General features: G+C 36.0%; 1 protein-coding gene and 2 long non-coding RNA genes across 3 annotated transcripts in view; all 3 read left to right on the forward strand.

Moving 5' to 3' along the window:
* The window catches only part of smarca2 (SWI/SNF related, matrix associated, actin dependent regulator of chromatin, subfamily a, member 2), an 85,825-nt gene extending 75,332 nt beyond the window's left edge, over positions 1 to 10,493 (forward strand). Inside the window, exons 32-34 of the mRNA XM_023279410.3 lie at positions 313 to 433; positions 3,400 to 3,533; positions 6,579 to 10,493. Coding sequence (XP_023135178.2) covers positions 313 to 433; positions 3,400 to 3,533; positions 6,579 to 6,614 — 291 coding nt within the window. The 3' untranslated portion in view covers positions 6,615 to 10,493. The remainder of the gene's footprint in view (positions 1 to 312; positions 434 to 3,399; positions 3,534 to 6,578) is intronic.
* Positions 10,494 to 11,277: 784 nt separating this feature from the next.
* Positions 11,278 to 15,743, forward strand: LOC129349109 (uncharacterized). Its single transcript, XR_008601970.1, has 3 exons — positions 11,278 to 11,418; positions 13,669 to 13,817; positions 15,242 to 15,743. It is a non-coding gene; the product is annotated as an uncharacterized LOC129349109 (long non-coding RNA).
* Positions 15,744 to 19,593: 3,850 nt separating this feature from the next.
* LOC129349110 (uncharacterized) lies at positions 19,594 to 23,456 on the forward strand. Its single transcript, XR_008601972.1, has 2 exons — positions 19,594 to 20,216; positions 20,342 to 23,456. It is a non-coding gene; the product is annotated as an uncharacterized LOC129349110 (long non-coding RNA).
* Positions 23,457 to 27,770: the final 4,314 nt, after the last annotated feature.

The raw sequence follows: 27,770 nt of genomic DNA on the forward strand, positions 1-27,770 counted from the left end.
GGATCGCCCATAATGCACTACAGCAGCCCAATGACACAGAGAGAATAAAAACCCAGACAGAAAGCTAAAAAGAACAGAGCATCGTTCCATTTCTTTTTTAGGGAAAAGTCTATATTTCAGCCTCGAGGTCTGAAATGCCACATCCCCACAGATTAATAATAACCACTGCTTATTCTATTTCTGTCTTTAACCTGCCATTTTTACTCCATTCTCTGCCCATTAAAGCGTAATGTCCTCTTTTTTATTATTCCTTCCCACATCTTCCAGTGTGACTAACCACCGAGACGTCCTCTTTATTTGTCTTCCCTACAGATATACGAGGACTCCATTGTTCTTCAGTCTGTATTCAAGAGCGCCAGACAAAAAATCGCCAAGGATGAGGAGAGCGAAGATGACAGCGATGACGACGACGACGATGAATCAGAGGCTGAGGGTGAGACACACAAACACACAGCGACAACCTTCATTTAAATTCCACACTGTAAACTCACCGAGTGCTGCTCTGATTTAATATTCACCACCGTCCTGCTGGGAGCAGCGAGGACTGCTGCTGCCTGCTAACTGTAGCTGAGTCAAAGATACCAGTTTTAACTGCACTTAGGGAGGAGAATGTTTACTGTAAACGGGTATAAAATACGTTAAAGATCAAGGTTAGGCCTAAATGATAGGAGGTGGAGATTTTATCAAGAGTATGAATTAAATGATGAATAAAATGTGCATGAAAGTACATAAAGAAAGTACAAAGTCCGATTGTATAAACAAACTGCTTCCCTTCTTTATTTACCATTTATTGACATCAGATCATTTCTTTATCTCATTTATTTGTAGTTATTTGGTCTTCATAAACAGGCTGAATAGCTTAAATTCAACACAAATTTATTTTCTCCTGGTTTTAATTAAACTGATAAAAATTACCAAGAATTGTCGTTATTGACAGAAATTAAACATTTTAATGCAATAAATATTCCAGCTTTATCGCCCAGCCCTAGTAAAGGTTCACTTTAGGCTTTTTAGGAGCTTTTCTAGCCAAAGTAGAACAAAAAACTGAAATGTAGATGAAAAAACTGATGCAGTTAATTAGTGCTAGAAAAAGCTGTTTCATAAAATTGGAATGTTGAACCTGGAAAATTAAATATTATACCGAAAATTGGAATATTAAACCTGGAAAATGAAATATTGCACATTAAACAGGCATATTTTACATGGAAATTAAATACTACACGTATTACTTAAACTGATATTGCACAAACTAATTGTAAAAGTACTCTTGCAAATGACATTATTATTGGTCAGATTTAAATATCTATTGACAAAAAAGACTGATGGAGTTAATTAGGTCTCGAAAAAGCAATCAACTGCATCAATCAAATAAATGAATGACTTCCCACTCGTCAGACCACCTGTCAGATTTAATTTAAACTTCTAATTGTTTATATATTTGTGTAAAATCTATAATATAATTAAATAATATATTTTTTATTTATGTGTATTATTAGTTGGGTCTTTTCTTTCTTATGTGTCCTGTTATTGTTAGGTCCTTTTGTATAAATGTAAATGGACGTAGTGGTGTATATTTATTATAAATCATGTTCATTTTTATTATTGCGTTGATAAATGGTAGTATTTTGAAGAAGCGGTAAGAATAGATTTGCAATCATTTGTGTAAGGAGAAGAGGTGGGATTAGATAAGTTTCAACTTAATCCCACTCCTTTTTGAGCAACTTAGTCATGTGTCTTTTTTTGTTGTTTTGTTTTTATGTTGAAATGTTCAAAATAAACTTTCCAAAAAATAAATAAATCAAAAATATAATTACTACTCTGAAATCAACATTGATTCATCCTTCAAAATAGCCTTGACTGTAATCAGTTGTCTTGCCTAAATTGAACTTTTATTTTGCCTGTTTCTTGTTTAGTTTAATATTATTTATGCTGTTTAAAGGGTTTATTTATTGTATTCCCAAAAATATTCCAAACTATAATCAAAAGTTGCCCAAAAAAGTGAAATAAGTAAAAATATAATGAACAAAAATGATGAAAGTAGCATAAAGAAAACACAGTTTGATTGTATGAACAAACCGCTTCCTCTCTTTATTTACTGTTTATCTATGTCACATCATTTCTTTATCTTATTTATTTGTAGTTATGTGTGTAAATTTACATTAACATGATTACATGTGCGTCTTCATAAACAATCTGAATAACTTAAATTCAAAACAAACTTATTTTCTCCAATAAATGAATGACTCCCCACTCATCAGACCATCTGTCAGACTGCCATTTAATTTAAACTTCTAATCATTTTTATATTTGTCCATGATCTAATCACGACTCAGAAATCATCATTTATTCATTCTTCAAAATAGTTATGATTGTAATTGGTTGTCCTGTCTGTTATTTTACCAGTTTTTGTTTAGTTTAATATTATTTATGCTGTTTGAAATATTTATTTATTGTATTCCCAAAAATTTTCCAAACTATGATCAGAAGTTGCCAAAAAAATAAAAATAAATAAAAATGTAATGATCAAAAATGACAAATCAACACTGTTCGATTTTTGTTTACAAGTAATAATAATAACTATCAGAAATCCTATATTTACCAATACCGTTGAAACTTATATTATTGATGATGACGAAAAAGACTTGTTTGGTATATAAAATAATGAAAAAAATTAAATCTACATTTCACGATTTTTGTTTTCCAAATTAAAGACCCAAACCCACAGACATACATTACTGTTCAAAAGTTTGGGGTCACTTAGAAATATCCTTATTTTTGAAAGGACAGCAGTTTTTTCCAATGAAGATCATATTAAATGAATGATAAATCCAGTGTAGACATTGTTAATGTGGTAAATGACTATTGTAGCTGGAAACAGCTGATGTTTAATGGAATATCTCCATAGAGGTACAGAGGAACATTTCCAGCAACCATCACTCCTGTGTTCTAATGCTACATTGTGTTAGCTAATGGTGTTGAAAGGCTCATTGATGATTAGAAAACCCTTGTGCAGTTATGTTAGCACATGGATAAAAGTGGGAGTTTTCATGGAAAACATGGAATTGTCTGGATGACCCCAAACTTTTGAACGGCAGTGTACACGTTAAAAAGATGTAAAACAGCAAAGAAAGAGAAAAAAAGAGCACAATACCCAGCGTAAATAATTAATTATCAGAATTGTTCAAACAAATATACACTCATATCATTTTTTCAGATTATCTGTTTATGCCAGACAGAACTCAGCGCTTCCAGACATAATTCCCTCTGAGCCCTCATGTGGGTGCCAGCTTTGACGAGATGAGTGTTATTTACGTCTCCCGACTGAGCAGACGGTGACTAACGGCCGCTCTGTAAGACGTTCTTTAAATTCCTCCTGTTCTCCTCTTGTGTGTCATTCAGCCAAGTCTGTGCGAGTCAAGATCAAGCTGAGCAGGGAGGCTCGAGGCCACGACAAAGGCAAGAAGAGGCAGAGCCGAGGGAAGGCCAAGCCGGTGGTCAGCGACGACGACAGCGACGACGACCAGGACGATAACGTAAGTCACCGTTGTTTATAACGCAGATTTCAACGAAAACAACACAGCCATCCTTCAGCGGGAAAAGCTGCAGGCGTGGATCGTGCAGTAAATATCTCACATCGTTCTTCACATTTAAAGTACATTTATTGGAACATTTTGTAAAAACAGCAGCACACAATGGATGAAATGCCAAGGCAAAGTTAATTTCTCTCTCAAAGGTACATTTTTCTGGCAATGAAAATGTCATCAGACAGTCAAAATGCTTTGCCGTGCTGTCGCTGTGGGGGTGTGCTGTAGGTGTCGTCTGATGTAAAAATGACAGATTAGGTTTTAATGACAATGACTGAACACAGAATTACGATAATAAAAATAAACTTTACTCAAAAGTGCTTCACATCAGCAGCAAAACAAATCTTCAACTGTAAAAGGGAGGAATAAAAAAAATCTGATTTAAAAAGATATAAATAATGTATGAGGGAGATAGTTTAGGACAAGACTCTCATTTACATCTTTAGTGTAATTTGTCAGCAGGGCATGTAATTAACAAGCAAAACGTTTTAATATTTAATAGCTAATCTGGATGTGTAATGCAGATATCTGTAATTAAATTCTTTGTAGTCCAAAAGAGAACATTTCAAATATCCACGTTGCCCCCCCATATCTTAGTGGTGGGGCGTGATTAAAAAAAATTAAGCTAATTAATTACATGCTTTGTAATTAATTAATCACAATTAATTGCAGTTTTGTCAAATAGCAATATTTGACACAATAAGTGAAGTTTTTCAATTCAAATAAAACTGTGGTTGACAGTTGAATCAATGAATAGACATATACTTGTTTATAATTTAAAATTTATTTTAAAAAAGGAAAATGGGACATATAGAAAAAAGTGATTTTGATGACTTAAATACTGAATTCAGTTATTTTTTTTTCCACTGTATGGCACATAAAATCAGCATAAGTAGTTCAAGGAGCTTCAGAAAGTTGAAAATCCAGAGATTCATTCTGTTTTCATCTTTTCTGGGTCTGATAAATGCTGTCATTTTGATGGTTCTTTTTATAGGAATATCAATTTTTATTTATGTAATTTTTTATAAACAAAAAGTTTATAATTAAGTTATTAAAAGAGATATTTTTGTTGTTTAGGTTATTTCTCCTCCAAGGAGGCAGAGCCTCCACGGAGTAAAAACTTAAACCACAAAAATGTTTCATTTCTATTTATCTGCATTTTTCATCTGTCTGCTACATTCACAGATTACTGCAAATCTAAGTGCAATTATAGCGATTTTATTCAACATTTTAAGACTTTCTGTAAACTCAAGCGCTGTCTGGAAAAGTGGTCTATTATGGGATGGCTACACCGTTAGCATGACTCGTAGCTAACGTTAGCTCTGGTGCTAACAGCAACATGTTTTACATTGAGGTGATACCGTCGGCTTGAAGTGACGCAGTGATCAGAAAACTCTTTGTTGTACAATTTGCACACAACCAGGCTTTTATCCAAGCTGCCATCAGGAAGATTTTTATTTATTTGTATTATTTTCTACGTTGTAGATTAATACTGAAGATTAAGACTTTTTTTTGTTTACAACATAATTCCATATGTGTGCTTTTATAATTTTGATGTACAAAATAATTAAATAAAACTACTGAATGAGTCGGTGTGTCCAAACTTGTGACTGGAAATCTTTATCTTTTGTTTACTTGTGACCTTGCTTGGCTATATTATAAATGAAGCGTCTGCTTAGCTCTTGCTCCGAGTTAAAATAATAAATAATAATTATTAATAATAATAAAATAATGGTTGAACTGAACTAAAATGAGTTTGACACCCTGATTTAGCTCATCAACCATCAATCAATAAAAATACTGATAACCAGAAAAATGCCAAATATCAGCCACGATAATCAGTCTATCTCTTGTCAAATGTCCAAAATCCTGTGATCCTTTCTGTTTTTCAGTGTGTTGCTCTGATAAATTCCACTTTTTTTTTTAAATACCATGCCTCTGGTGGGTTTTAGGGCTTGATCCCACCAACAGCCTGTAGAACTTCTAGGGTAAAAATCACACTGAGCACCGTCTTAACGTTTAACCCCCCTGTTGTCCTCATTTACGGGCACCAAAAAAAATTGTTCCCTTGTCTGAAAATCCAAAAATTCTGCAAAATATTGCCCAAATCTATAAAATTTACAAAATCGTCAGGAAAAAAATTCCAAAAGTTCTTTAAAAATTTCCCTGAAAAATTTTATTTTTATAAAAAAAAAAAAATTGGCAAGAAATAAAAATTTAAAAAATAGAAATATTTTCACAAAATGAATAAAAATCGTCTGATTACATATATATCAGTAAAAGTTCTACTAAGAACATTCAGAAAAAACTCAACCAAAATCCAGCAATTTTTGCTGGATTTTGCTTGATTTTTTTCTGAATGTTCTTAAAGAAACATGTTTTTTTAGCATTTCTTTTTCTGCACCAAAGAATGTTCAAAGATTTCCCAAAAATGTTGAAAATGTAGAAGCCTCACTGTGAAAATATATTTTTTTCCACATTTTCAAACTTTAAACCGGGTCACTATGACCCGCAGGACGACACGAGGGTTAATTAGATCTACGATGATGACGAATCCTTTTCTCGCTGGTGGCTTGTGGTTGATTGTCGGCCTGAGAGGGCAGCTGGAGGCCTGAACTCTGCTCAGTGTGAGGATGAACGTCAGGATGTTTGAGCTTCACAGCTGAAGGCCACATTACTGTGAGACTACAGACGTCCTGGTGAGAAGGATTCTGAGCCTGTCAGAGTAAGACGCTGCTCAGAGGAGCAGCCCGACTCCTCGCTGGCTTCTATCCAGAATCAGAATCAAAGCAGGAGTGGATGTGAGGACTCGGCCTCACCTCCAGACTTCCTCTCCTCTGTGGAGCTCCGTCTCTTATCTCACGGCGGTGACTTATTTGGTTTGCTGCCTTTTGTTGTTGCCCTGCAGACCATAAACTTCCATCACGCCGCTCCGTCTGCATCTGCCTTTAAATCTGCCTCCTGCTTAACGCCGCTCATCTTTTCTCTCCGCAGGATCTGTCGGACAAGAGCAAAAGCGACGACGAATGAGGAAGGACAGACGAGGACAGGAGGATGTTGTTTATAGCGCTTATAAACAATAAGGACAGTACCTTCCATGACTGTTGTTCAGGTTCATCTTAATTCATCCGTCTGTAGTGTGTCGTCTTCTCCCACCAGCTTTGAAATGTATTACTAACCATCAGTAACATACAGCAATACCAGTCAGCTTATATTCCTGTTTCTAACACTCTTTTATAGTCTATTTTTTAACTCTGTGCTTCAACAAAGCACATAAAATTCTGTATGGGAAAAAAACAAAAAAACATTGGCCATTCTATACGCGCTTTTGCTTTATTTGTACTTGCTTGCTTGCACTTTAAAAAAAACCTTAATATCCACATTTTTGAAATGTGAAAAAAATAAACTGTAACTGAGGACATCTCAGCTAATCTGGAGTCACTGGTGAGAAGGAATGGCAATCAGTTTTAAAAACATTATTTCAAAATGTGCACAGTGCCAAATGTTCAAATGTAGAGAAACTGACCATTAGCTAAGCCCCGCCCACCTGCAGCGACTGGCCAATCACAGCTTAGCAACCGTATCTGGGCTTATATCAGCATTTACAAACCAGCAAAGTGGAATTAAAGGATTTCACACTTTTTTTCCCCTTGGAAGCTGCAAACAGGTCCAGCTGATCAACTTTCAATCCTCACTAAAAATATTGATTTGTACAAAGGCCGAGCAGTTAATAAATTATTATCGACACGTTTAATATCCAAATTATAGCAGCTTTATTGAGTAAGCAAAGCATTTTGACACTACGGAGATGCCTCGACGTAATAAATATTATTTTCTAGATGTAGGGAAACGTGGCTGTTTGGTACAAACCGCAGCAGAAAGCATATTTCTTTATTGATTTATTCACTCAGTGGAAGGGAAATACAAAAATTATTAGATTTTAAACTCTTTTTTCCTACCAGAATTGCTATTCCCACATTGCAGTTGCATTATTTGTTTTTAAAAAAAAGTAAAAATTGCAATCTGATTTTTTCTTTGCACATCATTTAGCTCTAATTTCTAAAGTTATAGTTAAACGTTGCTTTAAGACCAGCAAAATCTGTATTAACTAATGTTTTAAAGTAATAATAATAATACATTCTATTTGTATGGCGCTTTTTAGAACACACAAAAACACCTTACATGTAAAATCAACAAACATAAAAAATAAAGGAACATCATATATAGAGATATATGGGACAGACAAACCGTTTAAACCATCCTGAATAAAAATCTATCGGAAAATTCTATAATGCTAAAGATAGTGGTGGTTTTTTTACACGTCCAGCCCCTCTGCTGACAGCCTAGAAATATTTTTCTACTACCGAATTCAAATTCGCATTTTATTTAATGCAGATTCACAACATATGTCAACTCTCAGCACTTACCTTACTTACTGTTATATTACCTACAGTGGTACATTCTAATACACATACTACTGTACTACATAGCATGCCAGGAAATCATTTAGTACATCCCATATTTTGTTGAGTAAAAACACCAGGATGTCGTACTGCACCAGTCACACCATCTAGTAGCTTTTCTGACCCACAATCCTCTGCAGCAGAAGACCACACATGCTTGAATTCTATTGAAACAACACTGCAGCAAGACGATCAAAGCTTCAGGGGCCACATTACGGTCAATTAGTGACCCGATAGTACGTTACAGTGTTTGTAGGGGCATTTGGGACAACAGGAAGTGAGTAAATCTGCTCAAGTGAAAGCTGCAGTTGTTAGCCTGTTAGGCTAAAGACGGTGTTATTCATTCTGCAAACTGAGACCACAAGAGTCCACATGGATGCGCCCGTCAAAAAGCAAAATGTGTCTCCATGTGGACTACTGCAGTGGTGTGGAATTCGTACGTACATGTGTGGAGCAGAGTCCTCCAAGTGGCAACAACATCTGAACATCCGTGGTATAATCAAGGTTTAACTAACTTTAACTGCTAACCAACTTGTTAAGAACTAACCAAGCCACATTAATTAGGGTCAATAGACACTTTAATAAAAGCTAGTTTAAGGACGAACATATCGGAGCGTAAACTACCACCACTTGGTCTTTTCTGCTGGTTATACTATCCAAACACAAGCTAACATTACTTGATAAAAGCAGCCACAACTCACCGTGGTCAGCGGTGAGTTGTGGCTGCTTTTATCAAGTAATGGTAGCTTGTGTTTTCAGAGTATGTCCTCTTTCTAAAAAACTTTTCTTAAAGGGTAAACAAACAGCTTCCATTTAAAGCCAGATTAACATCTTTACATTGCAATCCAGGATCTACTAACCTCTATGTTCATCACATGGATCAAAACTGGCGAAGATGCCTTTACTCAGACATGTCAGCATTTATATTTGTGTGGTTATTTTAGACTCTTTATACAAGGTTCTCTCATCGAGAAGAATTAAAAACTATATGGACGTTGCTAATTGAGCCACTACTAGATGGTCAGAGTTCTCGTCCAGCTCTGATTTGCTTTAAACTTTTTCATCATCACCTATGAATATTTAAAATTAAACTTTTACAACTGAATGAGCAGATATTACAAGTAGTAGCACATAAACAGAAATATGAGCAGATACCATGACCCAAATAGTTTCAAAATTGATTTTTTAAAAAAATATGGACATATTTTTCATTTTTAGACACCACTTTATCACCATAAACCAATAAAAGTTGTGTCTAGGCTGCCACAGTTGCCCTCAGAAATATAGAAAATCCACTGTGGATCTTAAAATCTAACTGCTGAGTGACAAATAACTAGGTTCCACTTGGCAAAATGTTCCTTTAAGTAATACATGGCAGGTTAATATGAGAAGCTAATTAAAGTAGAACTACACATGAAGGATCTCTGCAGTCCAAATACTCCCATCTATCTGATTTTACTGATGCTCTGATTTAAATCTCCTTTATTTGAAGGAGGTTTGTGTCATTTCTTTGGGAATTATCACTATTAGATGGGCATCAACAATAGAACCAAACACACAGATCTGTTGGGATAGTAGGAGTTTTTTAGTGGGAAATTTATCGCATCTTGACATATTTTTAACAGTTTTGATTGGAGGTGGAAGGACCTATTAGCTAAACATGAGAATTTCTAGTCTACAAACGGCAGGGTTCAGCCAACGGTCAAATCCAAAAACACCACGTTTGTGAAAGCACAGACAAATGTACCTAAAATGATTATATTTATAATTCTCTAGAGATGCCATACATGCTGAATGTTTTATAAACAGCTTTTATTAACTAAAATGTACTCATCCATCATTTAGGCAAGTCCATGTGTTCCATGTATTCTTTCTTCTTTCAACAAGTTGTGTATCAGCCTCATTTTCTCATTGACAGAAAGAAACGTTTTGATTATTTTGATTGAGAAATCAGCCTTAAGAGCAGTATCTCATTTCAGAGAAGCAGATTAACGGGGAATCATCTTGGATTTAATTCAGCATCTATCGTAGCAGCACCTGTAGCGTTTAGAGAAAATAAAAACAAGTCTTTGCTAGATTTTTTTTTTTGCGGACTTTGAAACACAGCTGACAACAACAAATATGACAAAACAGTGTTATAAGATTTAAACTTTTGAATGACTGTAACGGTATATTTTAAACAATGTATTGATTTCTACATTTTGATTGAGGTGTTTGTGTTTCCTTGTGAATTAGCTCCAAGCCCTCATTTTATCGGTTTATCTTGTCGTTTGTAGCATGAACTCTTTCGGAAATATACTGCAGATATATCATTTTTTTGTTTGTGTAAAATGTGCTCGCCGACTCTCCATAAGTGTGACTTAATCTTTGCTTTCTTTGCACAGTGTCTTTGTGGTTGTACGTCATAGCCTGGGGCAAATAAATATCACTGATTTTCAGCACAAAACACATCTCCTTGTTCACTTATTCTCTGTCTTCTGGCACCTGCAGTCTGCAATACATGGCGTTTATGGAATTTCTTGTGCATTTTAACTAGAAAAAACATCAAATCAGAGGTTAAAAAGTTAGAGCATGATAACAAAAACTGATGAAGTTTAAAGACAAGAAGTTAGCGAGTACTGCCAAGGTTTGTCATGACATAATACACATGAGTAAACCTTAAAAGGTAAATATTTCAGTGTGCTGCTCTTTAATGATTTATGAGCAATTAAACATATTTCTTTTTAAATCTTATTTCTTATTATATATCATTAAATGTCTTACTGATTCACAGAGATGAGTTTTTAGGGTTTGAATAAATGACGAGAGGTCTTAAAATTTACACCGTTCACCTGAATGACCTGCAAGAAACAAAAACAGGTTCATTCTGCCACTTGTTGGACGACATACTAGACTTTTTTTTTTTTTTTTTTTTTTTTTTTTTTTTTACACATTTTGGACAACATACTAAACTATGACGTTTTTGTAATATTTTGGACAACATACTAAACTATGACGTTTTTTCCACATTCTGGACAACATACTGAACTATGACGTTTTTTCCACATTTTGGACGACATACTAAACTGACTTTTTTGTGAAATTTTTGACGCAGTGTTTTATGTGGGGGCACGTGGGGGCAGTGGCCCCCCCTGTGATCTGATTGGCCACCCCGTGTGCGCCCCCCCCAAAAAAAAAAAAAAATTTTTCGTTGGAAATTTACTGAAACTCTGATTTCCGACGCTCCTGAACGCAACTTCATTGTCCGACTGCAACTGAATGCACCAATGACGTTAGTTTGATTTCTGGATTGTATTTCGTTTGGATTTGAAGAAGCTTTGAAGACGTTTCCTGATGCCGGAGGAGAAGACGAGCAGCTTTGTACCTTTGCGGTAAGAAGATTGTGGCCGTTTCTCAGCAGCGTAACTTGCGTTCTGACGTACTCGTGTAACGTCATCATCGAGACTGTGTGTGTGACCAGAATAGCGTGCTAGTGGCTATGCTAGCTGCAGCTCCCAGTGAACAGGAGGATTTTATGAGAGGAAGTCAGACACAGAGAAACATTAGAGCTCACACTGAAACGGAGCTACAGCTCTGTGTCTTGTAGAAGATTTATTTTCAAAGCTACATGTGTGACGGTAATAATCCGTGCCAGAGCAGACCTCATTAGCACTTCCGCTAGATCGGCTAACCTTTCCGGTCACTCCAGCGATGCTGTTGTCGGTAATGTAGCCAGAATATGGATTCATTTTTCCTTTGGGCTTGACAGAGACGAGAACAAAAATATTCAGAGCAGGTGGAGCAGCTAGCTAACGCTTATTACAGTTCGATTTACGTTTTCAAAATCACATTTTTGAAATCACGTAATTTTTCTGTGAAACAAAGCACGGCTTTTATTTTGAAAGAGATACCTGGAAACGTCGTTTATCCGTAATTCCGCTAACTTGACTGAACGTGGGCTGCAGTTCCTGTTATTTAAACATCAAAATGATGTATAAATGCAGATGGACCTCATATATTTCACTATGCAGACATTTTTATTGCTGTCCAGTATATTTTATAGACATAAACATATTTGATAGAAATATTAGAAATGGATTTCTGTTTCCTCATAATTATTTAGTTAATGCAATTAAATGTTCATCAGTGATTCATCTTTAGTGTGAAACTTTTACTTTGCACCTATATTTTTTAAAAATGTAGGTCATTTAAAGGTAAGACATTAAAGGATGGTTTTCTTTGGTAAATGAATTTAAGGTTTAATTGACTGAAATCTTTCAGTTAATGTTGTGTTTCTTTCAATTTGAAATATCTCAATTTAATTAATACAGCTCAGTCAGGAAGTTTAGTTCTGCTACGTCAAAGATTTCAGGAATAAAATAACTAAATGAGTCTTTATTCCTCAAACTTTATTTTACAATAATGAAATAATCACAGATAATAAAAATATAAATAGCAGAGAAAACCTGAGAGAATAATTTCCTGAAAAGTCTGTGAAGGAAAAGCAGCTTTTTATCCTGAAAGATCAGAATCAGCTCCAACATCTGCATCTGACAGCATCAAGTCAACCAGAAAGAAAAGAAAAAAGACAATAGCCACGTTTACATCAAGTTTTTTAATTCGGAATTATTAATTCGGAATTAACTCATTCGGAATTAAAGTTTTGTGCTTCGCGTTTACATGGAAATATTAATTCCGAATTAAGGTTTATATGGACCGCACATTTATCCCCTTCCGTAATTCCGCTTTAAGGCTTGGGTGTTGGAAAGGATTCTGTTTGGACAGGGAGTTGACGTGACGTATCGCTGTTTACCGGACGAAAACAAACTCCATTTGCCGCGGCATTTCTTTTCCCCAGCAACATGGAGGAACAACTAATAAGCACGCTTTTCACTTTGCTTTTTATTGTCGTTTTGAAACAGCAACTCGACAATGGCGTACTACTTCTGTTGCGTCACTTGAGAAGGAGAAGAGAGATAGAATACCGGAGAAGGGAGGCAGACGACCAAGCTGTGTACGTCGCTACGTCATCGCTACATGAGGAGCCAAGCATGCGCAGAATGACCGGAATTAACTAAAGCGGAATTAACTGTATACATGAATAGAACGTACACAGGAATTGGTTTATTCGGAATTAACATCGGAAGAAACCAGGTAGTTTATTCGGAATTAACATCGGAAGAAACCAGGTAGTTTATTCGGAATTATGTTTATTCGGCTTTAACTTTTTAATTTGGAATTGAGTATTTACAAGGAGATTTTAAAGCGGAATTAACTTTAATTCCGAATTAAAGAGGAATTAAAGATCTCATGTAAACATGGCAAGTGATTTCTTTCTGATCATATCTGTTCCGCTGCTCACAGGCTGCTGCTGCTCACATTCTTCACATTTATTGTCCACTTTTAAAAGTTCAGCAGACAGGTGCTCTGCTTTGGAGTGTGACGATGTCGTCGGTGATGTGGAGAGTGAAGTTTCCGTTTCACCCACAGCGTGCTTTAGGGCAGCCGGGTTGGACTTGATGTTTGAAATACTGACCAACAGCTCAGATTTAACTGTCTGCAGTTCCGTTTTGATGGCTGTTAAATTTTTACTCCAAGCCGCCAGGAGCTGGGTGTTTAAAATAACCGCCATCTCGTTACAGAGTGAAAGTAGCAGTTCCTCCTGAAGGTCAGAGATTGCAGCATCTGAGGGCCTCTTCAAAAGAAGATGTAGTTGATGAAGGCGTTCTGGAGCAGGACCAGAAAGACCACGACCAAGCAGCCTTGAGATCTTAGGCAGCGTCTCCCTCAGGTGGGTGTCAACAGTGTTCACGGTCAGGTCTGTGGTAATCCCATCATAAAACAAAACAGAAAAAAATCTAGATTATAAATCAACATGTAACCAAAGCACTCTGTGTATAATGCCATAGTATAGGATGTAGTTCAGAAAATGTCAAAGTATAGTATACTTTTCAAGAATAACATAGTATGGCCTGTAGTTCATAGTACAGCATGTTGGCAAAAAAACCCCCCATAGTTTATTATGTGGTTCAAAAAGCGCAAAATGACAGGATGTTGCCTAAAATTGTCATCTATGATATGTGGTTCAAAAAATGTCATAGTGTAGTATATTGTCAAAATAGTATGTAATTAAAGAAAACATCAGAGTATAATATGTCATCTCAAAAATGCCATAGAATAATATTTCATTGCACAAGTAAAAGTATAGTAATTTTTATAACTGTTCAAATTCTTATAAAATGTTGCTAAAAAACAACAAAAAAACTAAAACTAAAAAAACGTCATAGTAATATGTCAATTAAAAAAGCCTATGTATCATAGTATAGCCTTTGGTCCACAAAACGTTGTTTTGTCCCGGCTGTCTAAAGTAGGTGAGGAGCAACACAACAACAGTCCAAACGCTGGTTTCCAGAGAGTTAGTGCATTTTTTTTGTGCCAAAAGTCATGATGATTTTTTTTCAATGAAAACCTTGCCATAGTGTTTTTCACGGCCTCCTTTACATTATTTCATCATATGGCACGTTTTTACCACGTTGAAAAATCGCAATTTTTTACGACATAGTTTAGTATGTCGTCCAAAATGTGACTAAAACGTCATAGCTTAGTATGTCGTCCAAAAAGTGACTAAAAAGTCATAGTTTAGCATGTCGTCCAAAATGAGACCAAAACGTCATACTTTAGTATGTCGTCCAAAATATGACCAAAATGTCATAGTTTGTCGACCAAAATGTGACTAAAACGTCATAGTTTAGTATGTTGTCCAAAATGTCATTAAAACATCATAGTTTAGTATGTCGCTCTGAAAACGTCATAGAATAACATGTCGCTCAACAATTTTCATAGTATAGCCTTTAGTCCATAAAATGTTGTTTTGTCCCGGCTGTCTAAAGTAGGTGAGGAGCAACACAACAGTCCAAACGCTGGTTTCCAGAGGGTTAGACGAGTATTTATTTGAAAGAGTAAGTTTACAACAACACACCATGTGAGGGGGTTAAAAACAAATGGATGTTAGTAAAATAAAAATAAATAAACAGAACTAAAATTGAACTTCACGTTGACATTGATGGGCATTCCAAGCAGGAACAAAGTAAAAGATAATCAATACAAAAAAAACCTCTTCCTGTTCACCTCTTAAAACCCAAAAACACACCACAGTAGCACCCTAAACTAAAACTACCAATGGGTTCTCTGTTTTCTTTTGTGAACAATTCAAAGGTCCCTCTCTATCTCCCCACACATCCACCAACCACTGGAACACATCTCCAAAGTTCTGCTGGACCAGCTCAGCTTCCCCTCAGAAGAAGTGCTGCCACCTGCCAGATGAAGGATCCTTTTGAGAGGCAGCTGGCATCGTGATTGGACTGTACTTTGGTCTGTTCCAATCCAGCTTCAGCTCCAGAGACGGCAGGCGGGACGAGTCAACGGAGGCCTGATGGACGAAGGCATGAAGCTGAGTACAATCTAGAAAACAACAGAGGAGGAGTGCAGCAGCCCAGAGCCAGAACAAACAGAGTAGCATCGTATGTCTCTTAGAAAACATCATAGTATAACCTTTGGTATGAAAAAACACCATCATATACATCGTAGATTGTACAAATAAGTCAAAGGAAAGAGACATACATTGTAGAATTGTAGTAATTGTGGGCTGACTGATTTACTGATGATCAGTATTATATTTTTTACTGGTTTATGGTAATAAATACATTTAAGAATGGTGCTACTTTGGCTCTGAACCTTTATCTACCTGTGGTCACTCTGTCTTCTGGAGTGATTTGATTGGTTATACGTCACGAATAAAACTCCTTTAACTTAACATCTGTAAACAAAACAAAAACGTATCAACAAAGTTTTCTGTTAGAGTTTGTGTTCTTCTAAGTTTAACTCCAAGATTTTAAATACTTTCATTTACTGCAAATGAATATCTACTCCAAATGTGTCACTAATAATCATTATCAGCCTTAAAAACCCACAAAACACCCCTCTATACTGGACCACACTTAGTACAGTCCGGTTCCCCCTTCTATAAATCTGCTTGGAATCTTCCACTTCCTGTTTGTCAAAGTGGCCTTCTACCTGGACAGGATTTGTTGGAGCTCATGCAACAAACATTTTAGGTAACTGCACTTTAATATGGATGGATGACACTGAATTAGAGTCTGTTTTAATGAGACTGAGTTAAGATGTGTAGCTCTGTCATTAAATAGGAAATTATTTCTCAGAATTGACAGAGAAAAGTCTGAAATGTTTGCTAGGTTAGCGTCCCACATGTTCTTTGGCTCAGCTAAAGCTAACTCTCTCCAACTTCTGGATCTCTTGAGTTGCTTGTTGTTAAAATATCTTGCTAGAGGTGCTGAAGCTCAGAAAGTCTGAGATGTTTGTTCAAAATAGGCTCATTCTCAAGTCTGATCTGAACTGTCCTCTTTTGTTTGAACTTTCCCTAAACTTAGGAGTTAATGACAGAGCAGCACATCCAGACTCAGTCTCATTTATGTAGAGATTAAACTTCAGTGTCATTCATTGATGTTAAAGTGCAGTTTTTCAAATGTTTGTTGCACATGCTCCCGACCAAACCAGTCCAGGTGGAAGACGATGTGAAGAGAAAGTTCCAGAGGATGAATATCACACATTTACGTTGGAAATAAATGTCCTTTAATTAGACATTGTCATGCAAAAGTTGGATTTCCCTTTAATGATGTTCAAATCTTTGTTGAGTGTTTTGTTGATGTTGGTTTCTAAATGTTTTCTGACACTCGGCCCCAAAGATTAAAACCTTCTACGGCTCACAAGCTGCAACAATTCACACATTATCAACTATCTTTCTGACTAAACTAAGATAAAAAGTGAAAAACTGCCTGATTCCTGCATCATGAATGTAAATCTTTTTGGGTTTTATGACAGTAAACTGAATATATTTGGGTTTGACATTTTATAAACCAAAAGAAGAAATGAATTAGTGGAGAAAACAATCAACAGATTAATGGACAAAGAAAATGTGTTTTCCAACATATATGGCTGAATTACTCCATTACAAGATACACACAATTTTAATTCAATTTTATTTATATAACGCCAGTTACAGGTCAAATTGTCTCAAGACGCTTTATTTTTATATTTTTTTGTTATATTTAAAATATGACAAAATAAGAAATTTAAAGCTCTTGACTAATCCAATTTATTATTTGGTTTTTAAGAGACTAATGGACAATTAAAATAACTTTCTCCACTAAAACTAATAAACATGAGGTCAAATAGAAGGAAGAGTTTTAAATACTGCAGTCCCACGACAACAATAATAAAGTTTGTCAACAAAAACTAAATCTGCTGGTGGATTCCATTAAAGTCCTAATAAATTATAATAAAGTGTGATGCTAAAGGTTTGTGGTGCTAAAAATGTCCAAGTAAAGATATGAAGTTGAACATGTGGATGGAGGTTGATAGAAGTCGACGTCCCTTCATTTCTCTGGAGTCGACTCCATGGATTTTATGGATGGTGGTTAAAGACCTGCTCTTCTAGTGGTCTTCCTTCTAGTCTCTGTAAAAAGTCAGTCCATCCTGGCCGACTTCAACACCTCTTCATGACAAGTTGTTCTGCCTCTGACCTGGTGGAAACTCCAGAAACTGGGGAAAACCTGTGGAGACTCAAAGAACTCGTGGAGACTCGAAGAACTCGTCGGGCGGGGGAAGGTGTGGTGGGCGGTGGGGGGAAGTGGGGGAGTAGAGGGGGGAGGCCGCCACCCACCTCCCTGCCTACTCTCCGCCTTGACTCCACCCAGACTCCGCCTTGGCTCCACCCATGTGGTCACTTCAGGAACTACGATGTCAAAGGGACGACGAATTTATTTCTTTTCATCTGATCTGTAGCTCAGTGAGTTAAGGATTTGCCTATGGAGCTGCAGGTCGCTGGTTCAAGACCAGACACTTCTTAAATTTTATCAAAATCCTGACAAAGACAAAGAAAGAAAACTGCCGGTGGTGGGTCTTGAACCTGCGACCCTCCGCTTGGTAGTCTGTCTTCTTTTCCCCTGAGCTACTCGCTCAGATACTAATTCTTCTTTTTTTTGCGCATTTATCATCTATTTTTTGTCGTTTTCGAGTTTTTTTTTGACTTGAGTCTCGACTCGACCGTTTTTCTCAGGAGGTTGGACTTCAGCCTTTATGCTGGAGGGTGGAACCCTCAGTTCCAAGACTTTCCAAGCCCCCAGACCTCCCGAGTCCTCAGGACCTGAGCTTTCACACAGTCTGAGGGCTGAAATTTTCTAAGTTCCACAGTAGATCCCTGTTAGATTGAACTTTCACACAGTCCAAGGACTGATATCTTCTAAGTTCCTGAGTAGTTCTCTGTTAGTTTGAACCTTTCCACAGTCTGAGGACTGAAATCCTAAAAGTTCTTGAGTAGTTCTCTGTTAGTTTGAACCTTCAGACAGTCTGAGGACTGAAATTTTAGAAGTTTCTCAGTACTTCTCTGTTCGTTTGAACTTTCTGGTTAACAGAAGCCTTAAAACTTGTGACCATGAGTCTTGATTTCACATTTAGATCATCCATCTGAGTTCTTGTCAGACCTTCACCTGTGAGATTTTTAGAAATCCTCAACAAACTTTGATTCTCTTCACTGAACAGTAAAGTTTGTTGAGATCAGAAGGTAACATTAGTTTGATCCATGCCTTCAACTACGAGTAGACTTTATCTGGAAAGCAGTTTTCTGAAATGAGTTCTTTCTAAATCTGTCCACAATCAAACCAAGAACATAGAAAGAGGAAATGTTCGAAGAAACAACTTGATGTTTTCATTTCAGACTAGAAAACGCTGTAAGATCTTTATCTGTTTTTGCTCTTTTTGATCGTTTTATTGTTTCTTCTGTTTAATTTGATCTTCTAAAGTTTAACTGGTGTCTTTTCAAATGTTTTGTCTTTAGTTTGATTCTTCTTAAACGTTTAGTTTTGCTCTTTTCTCACCTTTTATTCTTTTCTAATGTCTGATTTGATTTCCAAATGTTTTGTCTTTTTAATGTTTGTTGTTTCTTCAAATGTTTTATCGGCTTGTTTGAAAAATGTCCTTTTCTTTCCAGATGTTTAATTTTTCGATTAAATCTTTAAGGTTTTTCTTTTTAAATGTTTTACCACCTTTTAATGTTTAGTTTTCTTTTGAAATGATTCAATTGTATTTTCTGTTTAATTCCTATTTGAAGTTTTATTGTCTTTAAGATTTAATTTTCTAATTAAACACTGAGTTTTTTAATTAAATGTTTTGTCTTTTTAAAGGTTCAATGATCTAATTTAATGTTTTGTATTTTTTTTAAAAAGTATTTTTTAAATGTGTAATTATGTAACATATTTTCTCTGTAATATTTAATAATGTTATTTTAAAAATTTTGTTTAATTTCATACTTACATGTTTTGTATCGTGTTTAATTATCTAATTCAATATTTTGTCAGTTTAATATCATTTAATTTTATTTAATGTTTAATTTAATTAAACTGACAAAATATTGAATTAGATAATTAAACACGCTACAAAACATGTAAGTATGAAATTAAAAAATTTTTTAAAAATGACATTATTAAATATTACAGAGAAAATATTTTACATAATTACACATTTAAAAAATACTTTTTAAACAAAATTTTTAAAAAAGTTTTATTGTATTACATTTTTTTCCCTTTGATTTAATTGCTTTTTGTTTTGTAGTTTATTTCTTTAATCTTTTTCTGTCAAGATTTTAACCCCAACCTTAAAAATAAAATAAACCCTTAAATCACAATGAAAATTTTCTGTTGTCACAATCATGAGTTAGTCAATTATTCAGTTTATCAATTCAACTTTATTTGTTTAGCACCTTTCACACAGATGACAAAACTAAACAAGCAAAGAGAAAAAACTATGCTAAAACTATGATTAAAACTCAAAAACATATTAAAAAAAAAAAAAAGATTTAACATGGTAATAAAATATGTTGTGTCCAGGGGATGGAGGGAGTTTATTGAAGTCTTCTTGGGCTCACATGGTAAATCATTTAAAATATAAACTTGATATTCAGTCTAAGGAAACTGCAGAGTGACAGAAGAACCAACAATATCTCCTGTTTTCTCCTTTAATGAGTCGACTCTTCTTGTGCTTTCAGACCAAAGAACTACAGACTCTTCACAACCTGCTCAAACTCTTGGTACAGGACCTCACCACACGGATCAAGAAGGTTTCTGTCTCATTTCTACTCTGAAGCTCACCTTCTCCTGCTCAAACTGCTGACAAATGTTTCTGCTGCTCTAAAGTCTGGTCTCCAGAACTTCCTAAAAACTCTCAAAGTCTCTTCTGCTGCAGGTTGCTTTGTAGAACTGTTCCAGAAAACCTCACTAAACCACATGGAGGGGCCTCAAGATAGTCGTCCAAATGAAACCATACAAAAACCAAACTAGCACAACCCAAACGCTGAAGTCTCCTGCAGCCTACCAGAGAAGCTCTGAGAACAGAGAATCAGGACAGGAACTCTTACCTTCTGGACAACCAACGCTGGTTCTCAAACAAGAATACAGAATGTGTCTGACCAGAAACCTCTAAAGACTCACTACAGCCAAGATAAAGACACAACTCAGCTGCACCAAATCCACTAATCACTGCACACATTAGAACCATGTGCTAACTGTGGCTAAAGAACCACATTTACCAAGACAACTATCCAGTACAAAGCCCTAAAACACACCAAGAAACACATTAAAGATGATTTTACTGCTGGAAGCTGCAAGCCAACGCCTAAAGAACAAACTGAAGCAACGGAGCCAAACCCAGTTCACTGGTGAAGAAAAACAGAGGAAATGTTTGTCTGCAGCTAAATAAAGCAGGAAGACACTGAGCTGCTCAGGTGTTCCTGATAACACCAAGCAGCCACCTGGACAGCCAATAGGAACACAGCTTCCTGGAAGTCCAGAGGGCTGGCTTAGTCAAGGAAATTTAGTTTAAAGTTGAAGCAGAAAGTTAACAAAGAAAGTTGAAAACCACCTTCTGATCCCTGAAATCTCTGAGTTTTCACACAAAGAACGCCTGAACATGTCAAACTGGTTCCATAGTAGAACCATCATTGTAAAAACGTCATAGTATGGTGTGTTGCTCAAAAAACATTAGGACCTGGCTGTCTAGGGTCGCTGATGAGCAACACAAAAACAGGACAAATGCTGGCTTCCAGGGGGTTAGGAGGATATTTATTTGAAAGAGGAAGTTTACAACAACACAACATGTGAGCAGAAAAATCACAAAGTCTGTCTTTAGTTCAGCTGAAAATATTAGTTTTTGTCGTTTTTTTTATTGACCAAACTTTTCAGGAAGTAGATGAAGAATAATTAAAGCTCTCATGTAGAAATCCAACTTATTTTGGATCCTTGTGGAGAGTTTAATCAGGGTTCCCACTCTTTCCCTGAAATTATTTTCCAGGACATTTCCAGGACATTTCCAGCCCATACAGACACGTTGTCACGTCATACACTAATACATTCCCGTCCGCCTCATTCTTTGGAAGTGTTCTTTACTACAGCTGTAACTTGCATTTACCCAGATTGCTTCTATATTTATTACTCAGACATTTGATGTGCAGTCTATGGCTATAATTTATCTATGAAAAATAATTATAACAAATGTATCACAGAATAATGCAAACACACCCACAGATTACAGCGTAGCACTTCACTAGCATAACAAACTGGAGTTACAGTGTTCAACTGGACAATTCCCAACTCAACTTTCTCTTCACTCTTACTTTCTCTGGTCCAATTCATTTAAAAATATTTGTACAGAGTCGTGCAGGAGTCTTTAGAGCTAACAAACCCATGTTGCCAACATCTAACGACTTTCTGCTAAACTTGCAGTATGCCCTTTGTATATCTCCTGACACCTCTCCCAGCCAATCCCTGAACTGGGGGTCTTCCATCCACTCACTTTTGAATATGGACTGTCTTCCTGACATTTCTTCTCTCCATCTGTGCACATAGTCATACAACAGAATTCCTAATGTTGTTTTCATTCACTTATTTCTGTCAGACAATAAAACAGGTGTGAACTACTGAGTGAAACGTGGTCCATTCAGATTACCTGTTAAACTCCCGCTGTGCTGAAATCAGAGATGTTGGATCTCGCAGCTCACAGCCAATCAGGAAGCGACACGCCCACTAGAACTCTCCTCTGCTGTCACTCCACGGAGGACAGAGAGGATCCTGTGGCCACCCACGGGACAGAAAACCCTCACACTTGTGGACCAGCACTAGCCACACTTTTCAGCTTACAGTCCCTAGTTTTATCTCTAGGCGATCAGTCCTTAACGGGGTCTGAAAAGTCGTTAAACGTAGCATCAGATAAACCTTTTAGGTCTACATTGGAAGATTTTAGAGTAGAATATTACTCCAAACCATCCTTTAGGTCTACATTTAAGGTGGAATACTCCTTTACACCAATACTTTTTGGTCTACATTGAAGGATTTTAGATGGAATATTCCTTTGAATGAACTTTTTAAGTTTATGTTCAAGGATGTTGGGTGGAATATACCATCAGACCAACCTCCAAGGTCTACAGTAGTGAATTTTAGGTGGAATATACCATTAAACTCACCTTTTAGGTCTACATTGGAGGATTTTAGGTGGAATTTTCTTCCAAACCGTCTTTCAGTCTACATTTAAGGATGTTTAGGATGGTATATTCTTCCAAACCAGCTTCTCAGGTCTACATTTCAGGTGGAATATTCCTCCATACTAACCTTTTTGGTCTACATTGAAGGATTTTTTCTAAACCACCCTTTCAGGTCTATATTTGAGGTTTTAGGTGGAATATTCCTTTTAACCAGCCCCTCAGGTCTCTGAGGATTTTGGATGGAATACTCGGTTAAAGCAACATTTTAGGTGCATGTCTAAGGATTTTTCGTGGAATGTTTTCTTTAAGGTGGATGTATGAGGACCTTGTAGGTGGAATACTTCCTGAAACCAACCTTTTAGGTCAACATTCAAAGATTTAAGGTGGAATATTCCTTTAAACCAACCTAAATTTCATGTTTTGATCATTATCAAGTGAGAAACCTCAATCCAGACTCCTCATAATGACATTTGAGATTTATGCTGCTGTTATTTGTTTAGTCCAGACGAAATGACAGAAATCCACAACTGTCATTTTATTTCAGGACTCGGTTATTAAATGTCAAAACAATCCATGTGACTCTAAAAACTCAATAGCTTTACAAACTCTAAGATTAAATTCTCCACAAGGATCCAAAATAAGTTGGACTTCTACATGAGAGCTTTAATTATTCTTCATCTACTTCCTGAAAAGTTTGGTCAATAAAAAAGACAAAAACTAATATTTTCAGCTGAACTAAAGACAGACTTTGTGATTTTTCTGCTCACATGTTGTGTTGTTGTAAACTTCCTCTTTCAAATAAATATCCTCCTAACCCCCTGGAAACCAACGTTTGTCCTGTTTTTGTGTTGCTCCTCAGTGACCCTAGACAGCCGGGTCGTAATGTTTTTTGAGCAACACACCATACTATGATGTATTTACAATGATGGTTCTACTATGGAACCAGTTTGACATGTTCAGGCGTTCTTTGTGTGAAAACTCAGAGATTTCAGGGATCAGAAGGTGGTTTTCAACTTTCTTTGTTAACTTTCTGCTTCTACTTTAAACTAAATTTCCTTGACTAAGCCAGCCCTCTGGACTTCCAGGAAGCTGTGTTCCTATTGGCTGTCCAGGTGGCTGCTTGGTGTTATCAGGAACACCTGAGCAGCTCAGTGTCTTCCTGCTTTATTTAGCTGCAGACAAACATTTCCTCTGCTTCTCTTCACCAGTGATCTGGGTTTGGCTCCGTTGCTTCAGTTTGTTCTTTAGGCGTTGGCTTGCAGCTTCCAGCAGTAAAATCATCTTTAATGTGTTTCTTGGTGTGTTTTAGGGCTTTGTACTGGATAGTTGTCTTGGTAAATGAGGTTCTTTAGCCACAGTTAACACATGGTGCTAATGTGTGCAGTGATTAGTGGATTTGGTACAGCTGAGTTGTGTCTTTAGCTTGGCTGTAGTGAGTCTTCAGAGGTTTCTGGTCAGACACATTCTGTATTCTTGTTTGAGAACCAGCGTTGGTTGTCCAGAAGGTAAGAGTTCCTGTCCTGATTCTCTGTTCTCAGAGCTTCTCTGGTAGGCTGCAGGAGACTTCAGCGTTTGGGTTGTGCTAGTTTGGTTTTTGTATGGTTTCATTTGGACGACTATCTTGAGGCCCCTCCATGTGGTTTAGTGAGGTTTTCTGGAACAGTTCTACAAAGCAACCTGCAGCAGAAGAGACTTTGAGAGTTTTTAGGAAGTTCTGGAGACCAGACTTTAGAGCAGCAGAAACATTTGTCAGCAGTTTGAGCAGGAGAAGGTGAGCTTCAGAGTAGAAATGAGACAGAAACCTTCTTGACCCGTGTGGTGAGGTCCTGTACCAAGAGTTTGAGCAGGCTGTGAAGAGTCTGTAGTTCTTTGGTCTGAAAGCACAAGAAGAGTCGACTCATTAAAGGAGAAAACAGGAGATATTGTTTGTTCTTCTGTAGCTCTGCAGTTTCCTTAGACTGAATATCAAGTTTATATTTTAAATGATTTCCCATGTGAGCCCAAGAAGACTTCAATAAACTCCCTCCATCCCCTGGACACAACATATTTTATTACCATGTTAAATCTTTATTTTTTTATTTTTTTATTTTTTTTTTTAAATATGTTTTTGAGTTTTAATCATAGTTTTAGCATAGTTTTTTCTCTTTGCTTGTTTAGTTTTGTCATCTGTGTGAAAGGTGCTAAACAAATAAAGTTGAATTGATAAACTGAATAATTGACTAACTCATGATTGTGACAACAGAAGTATTTTCATTGTGATTTAAGGGTTTATTTCATTTTTAAGGTTGGGGTTAAAATCTTGACAGAAAAAGAAGATTAAAGAAATAAACTACATAACAAAAAGCAATTAAATCAAAGGAAAAAATGTAATACAATAAAACTTTTTTTTAAAATTGTTTAAAAAGTATTTTTTAAATGTTTAATTATGTGAAATATTTTCTCTGTAATATTTAATAATGTTATTTAAAAAATTTTGTTTAATTTCATACTTACATGTTTTGTATCGTGTTTAATTATGTAATTCAATATTTTGTCAGTTTAATATCATTTTATTTTAGTTAATATTTAATTTAATTAAACTGACAAAATATTGAATTAGATAATTAAACACGATACAAAACATGTAAGTCTGAAATTAAACCAATTTTAAAATAACATTATTAAATATTACAGAGAAAATATTTAATTTAATAAATTTAAAATAGATTATTGAACCTTTAAAAAAACATTTAACTAAAAAATTCAATGTTTAATAAGAAAATTAAATCTTAAAGACAATAAAACTTCAAATAGGAATTAAACAGAAAATACAATGAATCATTTAAAAAGAAAATTAAACATTAAAAGGTGGTAAAACATTTAAAAAGAAAAACCTTAAAGATTTAATCGAAAAATTAAACATTGGGAAAGAAAAGGACATTTTTCAAACAAGCCGATAAAACATTTGAAGAAACAATTAAACTTTAAAAAGACAAAACATTTGGAAATCAAATCAGACATTAGAAAAGAATAAAAGGTGAGAAAAAAGCAAAACTAAACATTTAAGAAGAATCAAACTAAAGACAAAACATTTGAAAACACACCAGTTAAACTTTAGAAGATCAAATTAAACAGAAGAAACAATAAAACGATCAAAAAGAGCAAAAACAGATAAAAGTTTTAAAGCGTTTTCTAGTCTGAAATGAAAACATCAAGTTGTTTCTTCAAACATTTCCTCTTTCTATGTTCTTGGTTTGATTGTGGACAGATTTACAAAGAACTCATTTCAGAAAACTGCTTTCCAGATAAAGTCTACTAGTAGTTGAAGGCATTGATCAAACTAATGTTACCTTCTGATCACAAACTTTACTGTTCAGTGAAGAGAATCAAAGTTTGTTGAGGATTTCTAAAAATCCCACAGGTGAAGGTCTGAGAAGAACTCAGATCGATGATCTAAATGTGAAATCAAGACTCATGGTCACAAGTTTTAAGGCTTCTGTTAACCAGAAAGTTGAAACTAACAGAGAAGTACTGAGAAACTTTGAATATTTCAGTCCTCAGACTGTCTGAAGGTTCAAACTAACAGAGAACTACTCAAGAACTTTTAAGATTTCAGTCCTCGAACTGGCTAAAGGCTCAAACTAACAGAGAACTACTCAGGAACTTTGAAGATATCAGTCCTTGGACTGTCTGAAAGTTCAATCTAACAGAGATCTACTGTGGGACTTAGAAAATTTCAACCCTCAGACTGTCTGAAGGTTCAAACTAACAGAGAACTACTCAGGAACTTAGAAGATATCAGTCTTTGGACTGTGTGAAAGTTCAATCTAACAGGGATCTACTGTGGAACTTAGAAAATTTCAGCCCTCAGACTGTGTGAAAGCTCAGGTCCTGAGGACTCGGGAGGTCTGGGGGCTTGGAAAGTCTTGGAACTGAGGGTTCCACCCTCCAGCACCAAGGCTGAAGCCCAACCTCCTGAGAAAAACGGTCGAGTCGAGACTCGAGTTAAAAGAAAAATCGAAAACGACAAAAAATAGATGATAAATGCGCAAAAAAAAGAAGAATTAGTATCTGAGCGAGTAGCTCAGGGGAAAAGAAGACAGACTACCAAGCGGAGGGTCGCAGGTTCAAGACCCACCACTGGCAGTTTTCTTTCTTTGTTTTTGTCAGGATTTTGATAAAAATTTAAGAAGTGTCTGGTCTTGAACCAGCGACCTTCAGCTCCATAGGCAAATCCTTAACTCACTGAGCTACAGATCAGATAAAAAGAAATAAATTCGTCGTCCCTTTGGCATTGTAGTTCCTGAAGTGACCACATGGGTGGAGCCAAGGCGGAGTCTGGGTGGAGTCAGGGCGGAGAGTAGGTGGGGAGGTGGGTGGCGGCCTCCCCCCTCTACTCCCCCACCGCCCACCACACCTTCCCCCGCCCCACGAGTTTCTCGAGTCTCCACGAGTTCTTCGAGTCTCCACAGGTTTTCCCCAGTTTCTGGAGTTTCCACGATGTCAGAGGCAGAACAAGTTGTCATGAAGAGGTGTTGAAGTCGGCCAGGATGGACTGACTTTTTACAGCAACTCGAAGGAAGATCACTAGAAGAGCAGGTCTTTAACCACCATCCATAAAATCCATGGAGTCGACTCCAGAGAAATGAAAGGAGTTCAACTTTTATCAACCTCCATCCACATGTTCAACTTCATATCTTTACTTGGAGATTTTTAGCACCACAAACCTTTAGTATCACACTTTATTATCATTTATTAGGACTTTAATGGAATCCACCAGCAGATTTAGTTTTTGTTGACAAACTTTATTCTTGTCGTCGTGGGACTGCAGTATTGTAAACTGTTCCTTCTATTTGATCTCATGTTTATTAGTTTTAGTGGAGAAAGTTATTTTAATTGTCCATTAGTGTCTTAAAAACCAAATAATAAATTGGATTAGTCAAGAGCTTTAAATTTCTTACTTTGTCATATTTTAAATATGACAAAAAAATATAAAAATAAAGTGTCTTGAGACAATTTGACCTGTAATTGGCATTATATAAATAAAATTGAATTAAAATTGTGTGTATCTTGTAATGTTGGAGTAATTCAGCCATATATGTTGGAAAACACATTTTCTTTGTCCATTAATCTGTTGATTGTTTTCTCCATTAATTCATT

The sequence above is a fragment of the Amphiprion ocellaris genome, chromosome 6 (assembly GCF_022539595.1).
Source record: "Amphiprion ocellaris isolate individual 3 ecotype Okinawa chromosome 6, ASM2253959v1, whole genome shotgun sequence".
Lineage (NCBI taxonomy): Eukaryota > Metazoa > Chordata > Actinopteri > Pomacentridae > Amphiprion > Amphiprion ocellaris.